The sequence below is a fragment of the Pteropus vampyrus genome, unplaced genomic scaffold (genome assembly GCF_000151845.1).
Source record: "Pteropus vampyrus isolate Shadow unplaced genomic scaffold, Pvam_2.0 Scaffold109, whole genome shotgun sequence".
NCBI lineage: Eukaryota > Metazoa > Chordata > Mammalia > Chiroptera > Pteropodidae > Pteropus > Pteropus vampyrus.
In genome coordinates, this window is record NW_011888890.1 from 2,286,175 (window position 1) to 2,304,515 (window position 18,341).

The window sequence follows — 18,341 nt, forward strand, 5'->3', positions numbered from 1 at the left end:
GGCAGCTTCTTTATTTCTCCTAGTCCACTGCCTGACACCCAGGGTTCTGACCTGGGGTAGCTCTTATGCGCAGATCCCACACTCAGACATGGTAGTGTGCTGTTTGGGTGTTTTTTGTTGAGTTTTAGATGTTCAGCTTATTGTCGTTTCAAGGGGAGAGATCTGGGGACGTATCTCACTCCACCATTTTTCCTCCTATCTCCGAAATTCTTAATTTTTAAATATGGAGACTGAACAAATATTATAAAATCTAATTTAAATTAAAAAAAAGAAAGAAAATATGTTCAGTGATGTCAGATGCCCAGAAATATTATGTAGTAAGTTTGAATCTATGTTGAAACTTTGTTTAAAATATATCTGCATATGCTTAGATTTGTATGCAGAAACTCTTTACAAGAAGATTTATTCAACAAATACAACATACAAAATAGAGAGGACCATCATAGAGGTAGAGGATACTACAGAAGCCAGAATGGTATTATTTGTGAAAATTGTATGTTTTCAGAGAGTTGTAAGTTTTATATTAAAACTATTTTTCTCTGTAACATTATTTTGCTCTTTTCTGAAGACAGGTTGTAAAATTAGTCTTTTGATTTGAAAAATAATCACTGGGGTTTGTGCATCCTTAGTTTATAAGCGAGCTTCTTGATTGGCATTTGGAAGAGGCTGGAAACTGGACACTGGCAGATTGGGTCCTGCCTCTGTTAGGAGAATGGTGGAACCAGAGGCCACATTTCACATGGCAAAGAAGAGTAAGCATTTAGTTCATTTATTAAGTGGTTACTGTGTCTGGCTCTCTGGTGGATACTTGAAAGGTATCATCACATTCAATCTTCACAACAACCTGTAATATAGGCAGCATAATTTTTTTTTTTTTTTAATAGATTAGGAAAATAAGGCTCAGGAATATTTGTTTGACCAAGTTTCCTCAGCAAGTATTAAAGTAGGAATTTGTATTTAGATTTGTTGGCTCTAAAATTCCTACTCTTTTATTATATATAGTGTATGAATGGGGAATGAAAGTAGTTGATATAGATTTTTACTTTTTTTTTTGGAAATTAACAAGGACAGGAAGAAAATATGATAGATGATAACCTGAAAGAAGACTGTGGTCAAGTGAAGTTTAAAGAAATTAGGACTTCCTAAGTATACCTGAATTAAAAGCCATGATTCTGAATCATAAAAATGAGAGAGAATACGAAGAAACAAAAGAAGAGAGATGAAAGATCTGAAGATGTGGGATTGGATAAACAGGGAACCATGAAAGTTACTAATTTCAAGGTCTAGAACATCTAAAATTCAAATTGCTATGAATCTGCTTGCCATATATTTTCTCTCTTACTGACAAGACTGCAAAGCTTGCTATGCAGGAGGTTCATGTTATGTATGTTAAAAGTGTCTATAAAATGTATATAAGAACCTTGTTAAAACTATATGTAAGAACTATGTGTGATAATGGTAGCTTCAAAAGAAGCTCACTACTGAATTAAGTGAGATTGGGGAAGTCTGTGGAGATTGTTAAGAATAAATTTACCTGTCATCTTTGGTAGAAGAGTTGGTGTTCCTGTAGACTTGGTGTTCCTGTAGACTAGGTCCATGGTCCTCAAGCAGTGATAAAATTGACGTACTCAGAAAATTCCTTGTTGGAGTGCTGTTTGGGTCAATTTTTATATTTTCATAAGTGAGTAAGGCATTAAGTGAATATCTAGTTTAAACTAAATATCCTCATAAGAAAATGTTTTTATTGTTGTTTGTTTCTATGGTGGTGAAATGTTCTCAGAAGTAAGACATGAAAGGTCCATCAGATCTAGATGACCTTTTAAGATTTTCTTTAGCTTTAAATGTTTCACATATGCTATAACCAGATGGTACATAAACAAACTCTCGTATTAAATTCATATATTCTCTAGTGACAGAAGAAAGCAGTTATATTTATTTTATAAGTATCTGCTGTACTATCGTTACTGTTTATTAGAAGGAAAGCATATTAAAAAAGAGATTTCCCCTAAACAAAACAAAGCAACCCCAAAACAACTGCCTGGTCTTTTCAAGCATTTCTGATGATAATAAAGTCCATAATAATAGGAAGTATAGGCATTAAGAATTAGATATTCTTATTTAATGCAATGCTGTTTCTCATGTTATACCATGCACCCAAAGTTTTTGACCATAAATAAAAAACTTTTTGTTTTTGAAATATCGATTCTCTACTTATTAATGGGAATAGAAAATTAAGCCATTGGATATTGAAGGGCAATCGAGAACCTATTGGTATTGTGTAGTTTTACAGTTCTATAGAGATAGATTTCAAACACTGTTTAAGAATTGCGTACAATGTTAAATATTTAGAAATTGTACATAGAGATCTTCTTGAAGAATTTCTTTAAAAGTTGAGTGATTAATTACATTATAAATGGATTCCTTTCAGCCATTAAGCAATTTTGGCTCTTTCTCCCTCTTCTTAAAGCCATAACTCAATTTTTATGATTACAAAACTGTACTTTGCAGGTACTTTTTAAAAATGTTAGTAACTCTAAAGATCAAATGAAAATGAAATCAGACGTTATTAGCTCATGAAAAAAAGAGAGCTACACTGGGAACTTTTTTTTTAGTGTGTAGGAATTAAAACCACACTTGACACTTTCTTAATCTTCTATTTCTATTAATTTATGAAACCTGGAACTGGAGGCTTAATGGTATTACTTCTATATTGTAATTATACTAATAAACATCTTTGTCCATGACCTTGGAATTTATAGTGCAGCTGGAAAGATTTATTGACTTATGCTTTGGAAGAAAAATGGGATTATTGCATAAGTAGATTGCATGTTAAGCACATGTACTTGCATACCATTTATTCCAGTTAGTTTGGGCTGTAACTTGTTTTTAGATTTTCTTTCAAAAATAGAGAAGTTTCTCGTTAAATCCAGATTCCTGAGAGATCTTTGTTATATTATTGAGTCAAGTACAAAGTAACTACTTTACCTTGAAATGTCCAAAAGGAATCAATAGGCCTACAAAACTGCCTTTTAAAAAATGTTCGAAATCATATTTTTTCCTGATAGTCTGAATATCAATATGACTTTTTGGGGTTTCTTTCTTTTTCTGGTTTTGTTACAGTATTAAAGTCCCTTATAGTTAGAGGGTGTTTGGATATTTGGTTTTGATTTTTTTTTTTTTTGTCCCCTGCTCTGGCCTCCTATTTGTTTTTCTTGCTTTTTGTAAAGCATTACCTCTTACATGGAATTTTCTTTAGGCTGCCTTTACTTTTTGCCTTAATCAGCTTTCCCCATGATCTCTCTTTCCTTTTCACTAAAGTTTAAGTCTGTAAAGATACTTAATTTTTAAACTTTTGGGTGTAAAACATCATAGGCCAAGTAAGTCTGCAGTGGGCTTCTCAGTGGTATGCAAGTCAGAGCTTTCTCCTCTGATTGGACCTTATCCAGCCATGGCTGGCATTTGATCTCTTGGTACTCCATGCTTAAATGAAGCTGTGTTTTAGTCTGAAATACACATTTCAGTCTGAAAACAAAATTTCAAGTATATGTAAACTATTTGGAATTTTGTAAATGATATTCATTTACGTTATGCCACATAAAATATAGAATGACTAAAGCTGGTTTTTGCCATTGTTAAATGTGAGTCTTTAGTTTCTGTGATTAATTGAATTGATAATATGCTAAAATACTTTATGTAATATAAATGTGCAATTTTATAATCTGATGACTTGTATTTTTCAGAAGAGGTTCTCTGTAATCTTGTAACCTTCCATTGTGGACTGTGGCTTCAGGGACTGTGAAAATTTTGTTAACCTTTGTCCTTGTATTAGATATTATTTTCTCAGTACTCTAAGTAATTTGAAGATAATATTTCATCTAATCTTTAAAATAATTTTTGAGATAAATATTATTAATCCTAATTTGCAAATGAGGACACCAAAGCACAGAGAATTTAACTTGCCCTAGGTCACAGTGCTGGTAATTGGTGGAACAAGGAACTGAACTCAGAGATATTTATTGATGATGATAATAGTAAGACTCTATTAGAAAAATTATTTCCTTTGAAGGCACTTTCAAAAATGACCCAGAGTAAATACTTTAATTATAAACAGTCCATAGATAACTATGAATTAATTACAAACAGTACATAGATAACTATGAAAATACTTTTATTTGTTGTTTCAATGGGTTTATTTTTAAATTAGTAAATAGTACATTATAATGTAAAGGGCTAATCAAAATTTATTTACTCTTTGAATATATTTGTTTTAGTTTTCATTAATGTGAGACAGTGATGGTTTTGTTTCAGAACTATTTAATTTAACTGAACAATTATAGTAACCAACTTTAGAATATTACATTTGTAATGGAGTGAGCATAAATATAAATGTCTCAGACTTTGGAGGTAATTATCTAATTACATGTTTATATTTCTGACATGATTAAGTAGCAATGTTAAAGTCATTTTAAAGGTGATTTTACTCCTATGTGGGGATATGTATTCTAAATCCTTATACCATTCTGTTTATAGGAAACATTTAATTAACATGCTCAAATTTTATTTGGAAGTTTTGTATTATTTCATTGTTATATCACTAACAACATGTTATTTCAGAAAACAAGTGTTTACTAATCTTGAAAATTTTATTTTAGTATTTTTACAATTAAAAGATTACCTAATGAATGACTTTGTAGTGCTTTGTTCTTATGGAATGCGGGCAAGTGTTTACTATGTTTTAATTAAAAAAAATAAGTTAGTATTAACCTCTGTAAAATTAGAATGCCTGAAACTGTAAGGGGTAAAATGTATTTTTAGTTTTGCCTTCTGATAGCAAAAACCTGGCTAACTTCCAAAATGTAGTTAGGGAGGTATTTGTATTCTACCAGGATTATTGTTAAGAGTACCAACAAGAAAATCGCTGTGATGGATGAAACAGGAAACACCTTTATAGTGCTTTTATCTTATTTCAGGACTAAAGTCAGAGTATCAAAGCAGACCAAAATCATCAAGAGTGCGTCTGTGATGGAAATAGAATTCATCTGTTTTTCTGATCTGAGTCCTGTGACACAGAACAGACATAGAGTCCTTGTGGAATTTAGAAAATCATTTGTCTGTAAAGAATGTGGATTTAGGGCTTCTCTGCTGTATCATGGTTAAAAGTCTTAAAAAGAGGCAACTTTAATTATGGAGAAGGTTTGTCAAAACCCCCTGAATCAGATAGATATTATTTGGATATGACAATTAACATAAGAAGTACTAAAACCCTTACTGCTTATTCTATGGAAAGGAAACAAATCATTGAAACCTCTTTCCCAAGGAGTTTAATAAATGATAGTGATTAAATGCATATTACATATATATGTGTATTTGTGTGCATCTGTATATTTACATATACAGATGTACATAATATATATTTTTTGCCATTTGATAAGAGGTTATATAGCTGATTAATTTCCTACCCTTGTTTAGTAGGTCATAGTTAACAAATCAATTTTAGTTACTATTATGATATCCCGTATATAATTTAAACTAAGATTTTGTGATGAAAGTTGATGTTATGAAAATTAGATCAATTGCAATTTTTGGTTACATAAAGTTTATACATGTTTTATTGAAAATAATGGAAAAATATTAAAAAGAAAAAAGAATATTTCTGTTGCATTTTAGTGTATACTTTAAAAAATTTTAAATGCATACATTTATATATTTACTTGCATATTAGTAATGTATATATCACATGTATTTAAACGTATAGTAAGTATCATGTTTTACAATGTTATAGTAGTCCTTTTTAAAACTTAGAAATATATCACTGCTATTTTTAAGTGTCAATGAAAGTTATTTATTTTTAAGAAGGAAAAGAAAAAGAACAAAGTTTTGCCTTGACATATTTTTTCCTCATTAGAGTGGAAAATATTAAATTCAAATATGCATACACTAAATATAAGTTAGGGAAGGTTTTGGAAGAAAATGTTTTTTTATGAATTACAGCAGTACAGATGAATTTATTATAATTTTTGGTGTGCATATTCAATATTTTTCTGTAAGATAGTAATATGCATTTATCATATCTTTATACTGATAATCAAATGACTTGCCATGGTTTTTAATATTTAATTAAAATTAATTTCTTCTGCTGATGATCCAATATTAAATCAGGGTAGAAATTGATTTTCTTAAGTATCCATTGATGATTTCATGGCTGCATACATTTTAGAGTACATTGCCATATGTGGGAACAGAACTTTATCAGTCAGGATACCCTGTGTAATGTTACAGTAACAAATGACTCCAACAATTTCAGTGTCCTTACAATAAGTGACTTCTCACATGTTATACATTCCCATCAGGGATCAGCTGTGCTTCTGCTTTATGGTTCCTCACCCTATGAGTAAAGCTTATAGCATAGCACTGTTGGTTTCACAGTATAGATCTTTATAGGACATTGCTTGTCTTCTGTCTGCCATGAAGCGACATTATTTTACTGCCCACATTTAACTGGCCAAAGAAAGTAACTTAGGTACTTTCAGATATGACAAGATAGGATCATATAATCTTTCCGGAAGAGGCACTACCAGTTTACATGGTCAAGATAGTTATCAGTGGGATGGGAGAGTATACTTTCTCCTCAGGGACGTGGAAAATCACACAATCCAGTACAATAACTAACTTCGTTTTTACTTTATAAAGTACAGAAAAGATGAAGAATCTGTTTTCTAGTTAGCCATATTGACTGGATTTGGTATAACTTTACATTTTAACATTTGTTGTTTTTATTCCTAGTTTGTTAGGAGGGCTGAAAAGAGGGAGCCATATGTCTAGTTGGCACTTTTCTCTCTTGCTCTAGAGTATTTCTTAGTATAAAAATAAATAAAAATATTATTCAGTGTATTGTGTTTTTTAAAAAAAATAAACTCAAATGTTCTAGGTTATGTAGACCCCGTTAACCACATTCCCTAAAGCATTTTCTAGGCTCTAGAAGCCATATGCCTGACATTTCAAGGAGTTACCACTAGATGGTGATCTCGTTCATTTAGAAGGATTGAACAGCTGTGTTTTTCTTCAGGCGAATGGGTTGGTTACGGAAGGTGTCAGGAATGTAAACCATACTAATTTTATGGGAAGCTCTCTTTATAATCAATATATATTGAAAATGTATATATACATGTATACATACACACTCATACACACTTCCTCACACAGGAAAATTCCATTTAAAGCAAAGCTATAAAATGTTTTGCTATATTGTTACGTCCTCAGAACATACACACATACACGTGTATATATATATATATATATATATATATGTGTGTGTGTGTGTGTGTGTGTGTGTGTGTGTGTGTGTGTGTGTGTATATATATATACGTATATATATATACACGTGTATATATATATATATGTGTGTGTGCGTGTGTGTGTGTGTGTGTATATATATACACATATATACATAAATATATTTATATATTTACATATTTACCCCCTGACTCCCAAACTGTTACAACCCAAACACAGACCAAGGTATTCCTGAGCACATTTTCTCAAGAAATTACACTGAGACTTTGGTCCATCTCTTTGCTCTTTTATAACACATTGTTCGAATTTGCTAACTTGCTGAAACTGTGGTTATTTTAGATGTGAGTCCTTGTCTTTATTTTAACACCTTCTGTATTACTCAGCTTCAGTCTCTATATAATTAATAGGAGTGAAGAGGGATTAAAAGCTATATGTTTCACTCAGATACATTAAAAATAATGATTCAGTTATCACATAAACCTTTTAGTTATTCAGAAACTTCACTTAATGGTTGTTGCTACTGGTAACTTTTTTCCACCTTTTTTTCTTAAAAATAACTCAACATGATAACCAATTTGTTATTGGTAAAATGTAAAAAGAACTTTTTAAAACTCTAGACCAAATAATGTAGTTTTCCTCAGAAAACAATAGCTAAGTTCAATTGTTAATTAACTTTTTGATGCTCCTAAAATATATTCTTTTCATCATGTATTTCTTCTGTGACTCAGAGTTTGTGGCTCTCTGTCATATGATTCAAATAACTTGTAGGAATTCATGTAGTTATTAGTAGAGATAGAAAATATATGGCTAGGATACTGCATTTATATGAAGTAAATGTTTAATATATACTCTCTGCTTAAGCATTATAAAAGTGAATTTGATATAATACTCTTTTACATACTAAGGAAAACTGTTATAAGCCAGTTCTTTTTTACAATGATTTTTAATTTAGTATATCACTGGATCTTTATACTCAAAGATGAAATCTTATTAAATCTTCATTAGAGTCCAACTGAAGATGTAAACGAGCTGTTGCAGAATGGCCAGAGTGATCTCTTGTATTTATTTTATTTTGGCAGCTATAGTTTGTATACATGATCCCGGAGACAGAGATCAGAGAATGCTGCTCCATGGCCGGGAATCCTTCAGCAGCTTCCCATGGCTCTCTATGACAATTTACTTGCCAAATACTGAGCCATAGAGCCCTTCTCTGAACAAAATCTTATACAAAAGTTCATAGAAAACATTAAAGCAAATTCTGGTTGAAAGAAGGGTGGGGGTTGGAGGCCCACTAAGATATCTTGATGCAACTCTCTGTGGAACGCTATATACACATCATTTACAAGATTAAAAATCTAATTTTCTGACTGTATATGGTCTCTGTACCTTTCTAGTCTTTTCTCCTGTCATTCTCAGTAGCAGCTTTCCTTCAGCCGTACCTAATCTGGACTTCTCTGAACATGCCATTTCATTCTGCTAAGAATGCTCAACACTGACCATTTAGCTTTAGTACCAGCTGCTTTTTAAACTTCTTTTCATCTTTCTAGATAGGAATTCATTTCTAGGAGGAGTATATTTTTTTATTTGTTTATCTCCATGTCAGACTGCCCCGTTTTGAACTGTCTGTATGTAATCTTAGGCAAGTTACTTGAACTTTGCTTCAGTTTCCTCATTTATCATATGGGAATAATAGTATTACTTACCTCATAGAGTTGTTATGAGAACTAATTGTGTTAATGTCTGGCCTAAAATGAATATTTAGGAAGTGCTAGTTATTATTATTTATGGCTTTGACATTGATAAGCATGTAACGTATGTTAAATGAACAAATTAGACTCACATCCTATGTTGAGGTTAGTTAGGTTTTAACATCAGCACATAAAGCCACAAAAATATCTTTAGGAATTTCTTAGGGAAATGTAACGGGATATTTGAAATTATTAGTGAAAAATAATTAAGCCATTTTGTTTTGTTTTGTTTTGTTTTTTAGCGCTTTCAGTCTTCCCAATTCAATAAACTGTTTACATTTGTTTTTATTCCCTTAAAAAGTCCCTGAAGGGGGGAGATACATTAGAGATGACATATTCTAAAGAAACCTAAAACAGCCAGATTTTCTTGCATGTTGGGATATGTTGTCATTTCTTTGGTTGGGTACTAGTGCAGAGGTCGGTTTCATTCAGGACCAAGTTGAATGAAAATACATTTTTTTTTTTTTTTAATACAAGAGAATAAGGGTTTAGATTTAGAAGACTTGGGTTCACATTTTCACATTTAGTATTTACATGACCTTAGGAACATTACTTCTCTGAGTTTTAGTTTCCTTGCATGTATTAGGAATGCCAATGCAGTTTACCTCACTGGGCTATGAATATAACTATAAAATGCTTGTGTGATGATGATGAGGAATATGGTTTAGTTGTCACTCAAGCTATTCTCTGCCCCCAGGATTTGGGAGAAATAAATTATAATAGCAAACATTTATTGAGCACTTATAGTATGATAGGCATTGTTCAAGAACAGGCCTAGTAGTGCCTTCATACAAAGATGGAATGCTCCAGATAGTGAAAATTAACAAACGTTTGCTATTCAGAATTTTTTCCTTCATGCATATACTGCTAAACTTAAGATGGAAATCAGTGTTAAAATACTTAATACACAAAAATTCATCCAATGAATAAATTTTTAAGGAAAAATACCACTTCGTTTTGTTTATATTTTAGTCTAAAAGAACCTGTTAATTTTTCTAATTTAAATTTGACCTTCAAATTCTCTTAAATAATTGAGTTTTACTCAGCTGATACTTGATTTACTATCATTAATATTATTTAATATATGACATATTCAAGATAGTCATTTAAATTCTATAGTACAACGAAATTTTAATGTGAGTGTGTTTTAATTATTATATAGGATTATGTACCCTATTATTTAGTTACATCACAAAAAGAATTCTTGAAATTGAAAAATTCTTTCGAATCATTTATTTTTTTATAAAATGTCAAGAATCCAACTATATGAAGCTCTTTATAAATTATTCATATTTTTTCAAATTCTTAGTTGTTTTAGGTAGTTCTCAAATGATTTTAAAACAACATTTAATTCTAAATATATTTGTACAACCTAACTCATAGTTTCACTTATTTAAATTATTGCCAAGGAATTCAGCAAATTTTTGGATCTTCACATAGCTAGGATTTTCAACTGTGTGAAGTTTTTGGAATCTGCTGAGTAGTCTGTAGCTGATAAGGTCCAACAGAAGAATCTTTGTGTATTTTATCCCCTTGTATTTCTTAGATATTCACTGAGAGAACTTAGAAGTCAGATAAGGGCTGATTTTATTATGATGGTTGTTATCTGCAGCTAGTTCCTGTCTCCTAAGCTCTGTAGGACAGTTCAATGCAATTTGTTTTATACTCTGAGAAAACATGACTACCACATTACTGCTTACATGTCATGTGTCACAATAAATGTAGCAACCGCTTGTCTATTCTGTACTTTTCTGGATGCATTTTCTAGTTGAGAGGGCTCTTATGATTCTCTTTATTATCCTCCTTTTTGTCATTTAGAATATGTTTTTAACTATTTCTCTCTCGCTTTACCTCATTATTATCTAACACTTTTAGTCTACCAGAGTTTTGTAGTATATATGTAAGGCTTAGAGCAAATAGCATTCAATATATTTTAAGTACTTTTATGAGATTCTTTTTCTTTGAATTATATTTTCCTATTGATCACTTTCAGTTAGTTTACTGGGGAGGATTAACTTTTTCCTTTTATACTGATGGAATTTAGGAGGACATTTTTAAAGGAACATGTGAGAATGTGATACCAATAATCATAAGAGATTTTACAATAAAACCTTACAGCATATTTTGAAATTTTAAAAGTGAATTTTCATTGCTCATTTGTACCATTTTTTTATAATCACCTACCATAAGGCCTGTTTATAAAAGTAACTTATTTTAACCTTGTTTTTATTTCCTTTTATCTTTTTTCAAGTATGATAGAAATAGTTATTTTTTTAAAAATATGTTTATACATACATGTATATAAATGATGATGTAAAAATAATATGGAAACGTAAGTGGCCACATGTTGGTAGAGATTTAAAGAAGACCATGTGATGACATTATATGTAGAAGTGTAAGTATCGCATTATGTATAGTAAATCTATGTAGCCTCTTACAGTTTATAGGACACTTCCACATCTGTTGTCTTACCAGACATGTGAGTTCTTACTAGGATTGTTCAACCCCAAAAGCGGTTAAGTTATTTGATCTTCAGCTTCAGTTTATAAATATGTCACCTATCTTCTGCATAGGATTATTATTGGAAAATAATAAAAGATAGTGTCCCTAAGGATGCAGAACTTTGAAAGGTTGAAAATCTATTCCTTTAGTAATTTTACCACATACCAGCACCTTTTACTATTCTATATTTATTGTAAATTCTCTAGTTGCTTCTCTCACAGATTTTCAAGCTTTATTGTAAACTATTCTTTAGTTTCATCCCTAACTTGTGTACTCGGTTGTAAACTTGGTAGTTGTATCATTTTAACTTTATACTTTCTTTGGCAATCTGCATAGTTTGACCCACCCAGCAGCTACTCAATTCTTGATTAGTATAATTTTTTAGCTGTCACATTATAATAGTAGGGCCGAAGACAATGCTATTCCCTTTTCCAGCATTAGTTTTAGTTCCCTGAGATGTTTTACAGTTTATCACAATCTAGGAATGTTATTTCAAAACTTAGACAGCAGTAAATTAAAAAAAAAATGTTGTAGATATTTTTTTCCCCTGACCTAGGAAATGTAGCTTAGTTCTTTATAACATGTGTGTTGTCTTTCCTTTCATTTTGTATGACTAACTTTTATACCAAATTGAATAAGCCATTAGCTTTTAGTCTGTAGGAATGTGGATCCATAGATATTTCCCAGTAGACAAAAGAAAATCTATAAAAGTGACATCCCCTAGTGCTCGGTCTTCCTGGCTGGCCTAATGGTCTAAAGCACCACGACTCTGTACCCCTGTGAGAAGGAACTATGTTGGATGCTTCCCTTAACATCTGGAAATATTAACTGAGGAGTCATGCACAGTTTCCAGGTAACTTTAACTTATGTACTATTTACATTTATTAATCAAATATTCTGATTCAGGGAATTCATGTTACAAATTTATATTTTTGAAATTATAAACTTCTTATATGTATATATATATATATCATATGTAGTTTAAAATTAGAGTTTGCTGAAATGAGACATACTGTATTTAGGTAACCATGTTATTTTGTTAAGTTTCGCTTTTTTTTTTTAAAGAAAGAACTGTTCAAAAAAGATCTCCACTGGTGGTGGTTATACAACTCTGTAAATATACTAAACCCCACTGAATTGTACTGTTTAAAAGGGTGGATTATGTGCTATGTAAATCAGAGCTCAAGAAAACTGTTATTTGAAAAAGTTTCCACTACATAGAATATTTTCATAGGTGCAAACTAATAGAATTTCAATTTATATTTATAATTTATTTAAAAAATTCTTAGTCTTAGTAAACATTTAGAGCTTTAGAAATATGAAATTACGTGTGACTTAAAAAGTTTTTTTGTTCAGTAGTAATACATGTTGATTATAGAAACTTCGGAAACTTTGGATAAGAAAAAAGACACTTAAAAATGTGTGGGTCTTTAAATATTCATATCTACTATGTATTCTATATCTAAGCTTTCCCTGTACTTAACTACAGTTATGTACCACATAATGATGTTTTAGTCAACAATAGACCTCATATACGATGGTGGTCCCATAGATTATAATGGAGCTGAAAATCTTTTATCGCCTAATGACGTTTATCACCTAGTGATGTAGCCATCATGATGTTGTAGTGTAACACATTACTCATGCATTTGTGGTGATGCTGGTGTAAACAAACCTACTGTGTTTCCAGTCACATAAAAGTATAGCACATACAAATATGTATAGTACACAATATTTTATAACGATAATAAACTACGTCACTGGGTTATACATTTATGATATACTATACTATACTTTAAAAAAATTTATTTTATTATTAGTTTCAGGTATAAAGTACATTGGTTAGACATTTATATAGTTTATAAATGATCCCCCTAAATATGATACTATACTTTTTATCATTATTTTAGAAGGACTCTTTCTACTTATAAAAAAAAGTGCTGTTAAATAGTATGCCATATTTCACAGTCAGCAGCCTCACATATCAAGTGTTTACCGAGTCTCTTGATCACATCATTTTCTCTTGTGCTTGATTTAATCTTGCGTTGTTTTATAAGTTTAGTGTAGCCTAAGTGTACAGTGTTTATAAAGTCTACAGTATTGTACAGTAATGTCCTGGGCTGTCACATTTACTCACCACTCACGCACTGATTCCCCTAGAGCAACTTTTAGCCCTTTGAGTTCCATTCATGGCAAATACTCTTTGCAGGCGTGCCATTTTTTATCTTTTATACTGTATTTCACTGTACTTTTTCTACTTTTAGATGTGTTTAGATACACAAATACCTACCATTGTGTTACAAATGTCTACAATATTCAGTACAGTAACATGCTGTATAGTTTTGTAGCCTAGGAGCAATAGGCTACATAATATAGCCTACGTATGTAGTAGTTTATGCCATCTAGGTTTGTGTAAGTATACTGCATGATGTTTGCACAACAACAAAACCACCCAACAATGCATTTCTCAGTATATATCCCTGTTGTTAAGCAGTGCACGACTATCCTTCCTTGGTGTCCATCCATCTGGCAGCTTTCCTTAGTAATAAATAGCTTTTCAAGACCATCTGAGGAAAACAATTAGGTGTGAAACTATATTCTTGTAAGAATAGTTTACTGAAAGCTTTTGCTTTTTTGTCCTGGACTGTGAGAGGTGTACATGAAGGTGAGCAATAATATCACTATCTAAAAAGAAATACAATAAATATATTGCAGAATAACTTTTAAAATACAGTTAGTTTAGGATTTTGTTGTAAAAATTTGCTTTAGAACATTTTGGATTTAAAGTGAAAACTCAGAATCTTTGATAAATAATTAATATTGTGAAATTGGTTCTTGTATAGCTGGACTATTTCTCTATCTTTTTAAAAACTCTTGTTATCATATTTAGCATTAATTTTCTAAAATTGTTCACAACAGTTTAAAGATAATTGCAGTATCAGGCTTTGAATTTTTTTTTTTTTTGGTAAATATTAAGACCTGAGTACAAAATGAGGGCTGTATTGTGGATTAAGTGAAATATCTCAAGGCTGTGCTGTTCTGATAACTGAACCTGAAGTGACCTTTCTCAGACACAATTACAGAGCTGTATGTTTTTCCTTTAATTTCATCAGGGGTTTAATTAGTATACAAATAAAACTTCCCTTATCTTCCTTTCTACCTAATTGGCTTGTCTTCGCTTATATATGAAGTATGTGAAAGTGGGCTGTAATTAGGGTGACCGTGTTAACCTTTTTTCCTCAAATGTACTGTTGCCTAAAGGCCTCAAGGCCTAAAAACAGTGCTTTGGATTATTGCTTTGCAATCACTATGGCTGTCCCATAGGTTTTCTCATGAGCAGAAGGGCTTTGGGTGCTGCAGGTTCCCACTGCTTAACAGGATCTTCATTCTTCTCCCCACTAAATGTTTATTGATTATCTTGCTGTTCCAGGCTCAGCCTCCAACAACTTAATATCAGGTGACAGTCAAGAGAGTTCTCCAAGTAATTAGAGTTGAGCATTGGGGGAACAATTAGGAGCAGAGTTATTAAACTTGATTTATCCTATTCTCTCCTGAACAGTTTCTTGGATATCAGAACATCACACTTTCACAATCTACCCTGGTTGAGAAATTAGTGGCTAACCTGCTGCTTATCATTGTTGCCTTGCTGCCTGGAGGCACACCCTCTTGGTTTCAGTCATTCAGTCAGAAATATTAGAGTCCGTAAAGTTTATCATGGGTTTTAATTAGATAAATCGAAATAGGAGAAAAGAAAAGCTGAACTTAAAATTTTATATATATAACATATATTATATATGATATAGGTACATATGTATAACACATATATATATACACACACATATATAAATATATTTTTCTTTCCTGAAAGCTCAGTGTTAGGATTTTAAAGATAAGTACTTTTGTCAACAAAAACAAAAAATGTGAATATTAGGGAAAAGACATATTATTGGATCACTTTTATGTCTTGGTGTTTTTTGCATATCTCCACGGACCCACTGATGGATATAGGTTCCATTGTGATGTCCCTCAACTCCTGAAAATGAGAATTCTGTGTCTATAAGTTATAGAACTATGATTAAAAAAAACCTGTATTATCTCTTCATTTTTACACTATAGAAGTATGATCTATATCACTTTGCTTATACTACTTTTTGTTCATTTTCTGTAATTTCAGTCTTAGAATAGATGATTCAGTTACACCTCTGAAATAGTGTAAGCTATAGAAGAGATTGGTGGCTCCCTGCCATTGCCCCTGAAAGATGAAAATGAAAGATGTAGACATATAGTAGAAATTTTAATTTTATGAGTTACATCTTCAAAGGATATCGTAGAATTGCTGAAAAGTCAAGTGTGGTTTTATAATGATTCCAAGGTCATGGGTTCACTCAGATTGGACAAGTGAGCTTCAGTCTGTACAAGGCTAGGGACGATATCCTGAATACTCCTCATAATTATCCACTTCTAGTCATAAGAATTACTGAGTAAGAAAATTTGAATGGATTGGCACAAATCTATTATTTCTGTTGGAAAAGAATTCAAGCTTTATGTGTAACTGTTGGTGGATCATTAGTTTTATCTTCATACCTGAAAAATAGCATTTTTTTATTACCTGAGAGGTGTCAGAAATACTGGATAAAAAAAGACTCAAATATGGATTTCATTTTTTTAAATGCTTTTAAATATCTTAACATTGGCACAAAATAAGTAGGTTTACCACGGCTTTTAAAATCTGTTCTTTGTTATCTTTTTGAAGTTGGTTTGAATCAGTGACTATTTCCATAGTTAGATGTTCTTAAAGATCTGTTAATACTAAAGATTTAAAATAAAATATAATATCTGACAAGTAGCTTTTTTTTTTAACTTGCTTATTTTTAACTTGACCGTTTGAAAAGTGAAATATTGAATTTAAAACCTTAACATTTTAAAATACCTGATTTGACTGATGATTGCTTTCAATTCACTAACATTTAGAATGAATTGCTTTAGCTCCATGCAGGCAGCTTGATTTTTTTATGCTACCCATTGTGAATGCATTAAAAGAATATTATTAGAAGAATTTTAAACATGAAATTATCACATTTTGGTTATTCTTTACTGGATATTTGAAGTGCAGTTGTGGACAGTAATGAGTCGCTAAACTCTGAGCAAGTAGAAAAAATATGTATGCAATCAATTATTCAGCTCACTGTCCAACAAATTTAAATGAAAAACTGATAAGCTTATATTCTGGAAATGTCATAGGCAAAGGAATGAAAAGAGTTTTAGTGCTAAGAGATACTCTGACCCCCCATACTGCTTTACATCCTAGAATTTTAAATGAGGTCTGGAAAATTCTCCTTTAAATTGTGAGTTTCTGATTTTAAGACTTTTAGCCTTAAAGTTCCAAAATTAAGTTGTATACTTGCATCTTAATATTTTTATTCTAAATGAATATTTCAGATTAAAACAAATACCAAATATCAGTCAATAGATTTTATATTTCTGTGACTAGAAAAATATTTATGGAATATATATAATTCAAAATGCAAGTATTATTTATACCTTCCTCTCTTGAAACATATTGATCATATTGTGTTGCTATTCTTGACATGAGAGTAATTTATGGAAAGTAAGTGAATTTTATTTTGGAGTCCAGTTTGTCCACTTACTTGTCTATAGCAACTATTATAGGTATATTTATAAAGACAGTAATGGTATTTTTAAATCTCGGGTTCTTTATACTCTTACAGGTATCATAATCCCCCTTCTTCTCAATCATATACACAGTTTGGGCATGTGTAGTTCTGGTTTTTAATAGATTCTAAATTTCATCTACTTTCCCTCAAAATATTTATTTTTCATCATTAAAAGAAAAGCAACTGGAGATTTTTATAACCAGATAGTTTTAGTAAGAATAACATATATTTGCCTTGCAGTATTTTAAAAAGTAAAATGGAGTTGTGTTTTGTAGCTAAACATTTTTCAAAATCTTATCAGTTCTATCGTTTCTAATTAGTAAGTATGTAAAATTTTTGCAGAAAATTTGTTAAACCTTGATGTGTAATGACCCAAGTCTACTTCTCAGTCAGTCTGTATCTTTCTTTGTTTAATAGCCTATGGCATAAATTGAAGTTAATTATCAGGGCTGACAAGTAACTCTGTTTTCTGTCTGCTTGCAGAGTCTCTCCGAGGCAAAGATGGAGCTGAGAAGAAAAGATCAATCTCTGCGTCAGCTCAATAGACATCTTACCCAGCTGGAGCAGGACAAGCGTCGACTGGAGGAGAACATCCATGATGCAGAAAGTGCCCTCCGCATGGCAGCCAAGTGAGCATTTGGACCTTGGGGAGATCACTTAAAACAGACAAAAGATCAATTCTTACTTTCATGCTCCGGGTTTTAGCCCTGGATAATACAGTGTTAGAAAACAAAAGTACAGCTGTCTCTCTTTGAAATTCTCTGATATATCCTCAAAAAAGAAAACTCTTAACATTCTAAATGTATATTTTATTGAGAAACTTCAGAAAAGTGTAAGTTTCTGTATAACCTCTAACTAAGTATGTGTGTTTAGGGCTCTGTTGCAGTGTTACATGTTAGAAACCATGTTTTTATTAATATGAAATATAAGACTATTTAAAAGTTTTGTACAGTTTTTTCTATCACATATTCCTTTTCCCCTTCTGCCCCACTGCACTCCATATTTTGTTATGCATATATTATAATATACTAATATTGCAAGTGATATTTCCACAAAGAAATTAAGTTAGTATACAATCAACATGTGTATCATAGCCTCTTTTTACGTGCAGTAAAAACATATT

General features: G+C 31.3%; 1 protein-coding gene across 6 annotated transcripts in view; it reads left to right on the plus strand.

Annotated features, from left to right (window-relative positions):
- Window positions 1-18,341, plus strand: part of CCDC171 (coiled-coil domain containing 171) — a 281,050-nt gene that overhangs the window by 175,713 nt on the left and 86,996 nt on the right. For all 6 annotated transcript variants that reach the window (XM_011365306.2, XM_023533732.1, XM_023533731.1 and 3 more), the window contains one exon: window positions 17,702-17,847. In XM_011365306.2, coding sequence (XP_011363608.1) covers window positions 17,702-17,847 — 146 coding nt within the window. The remainder of the gene's footprint in view (window positions 1-17,701; window positions 17,848-18,341) is intronic.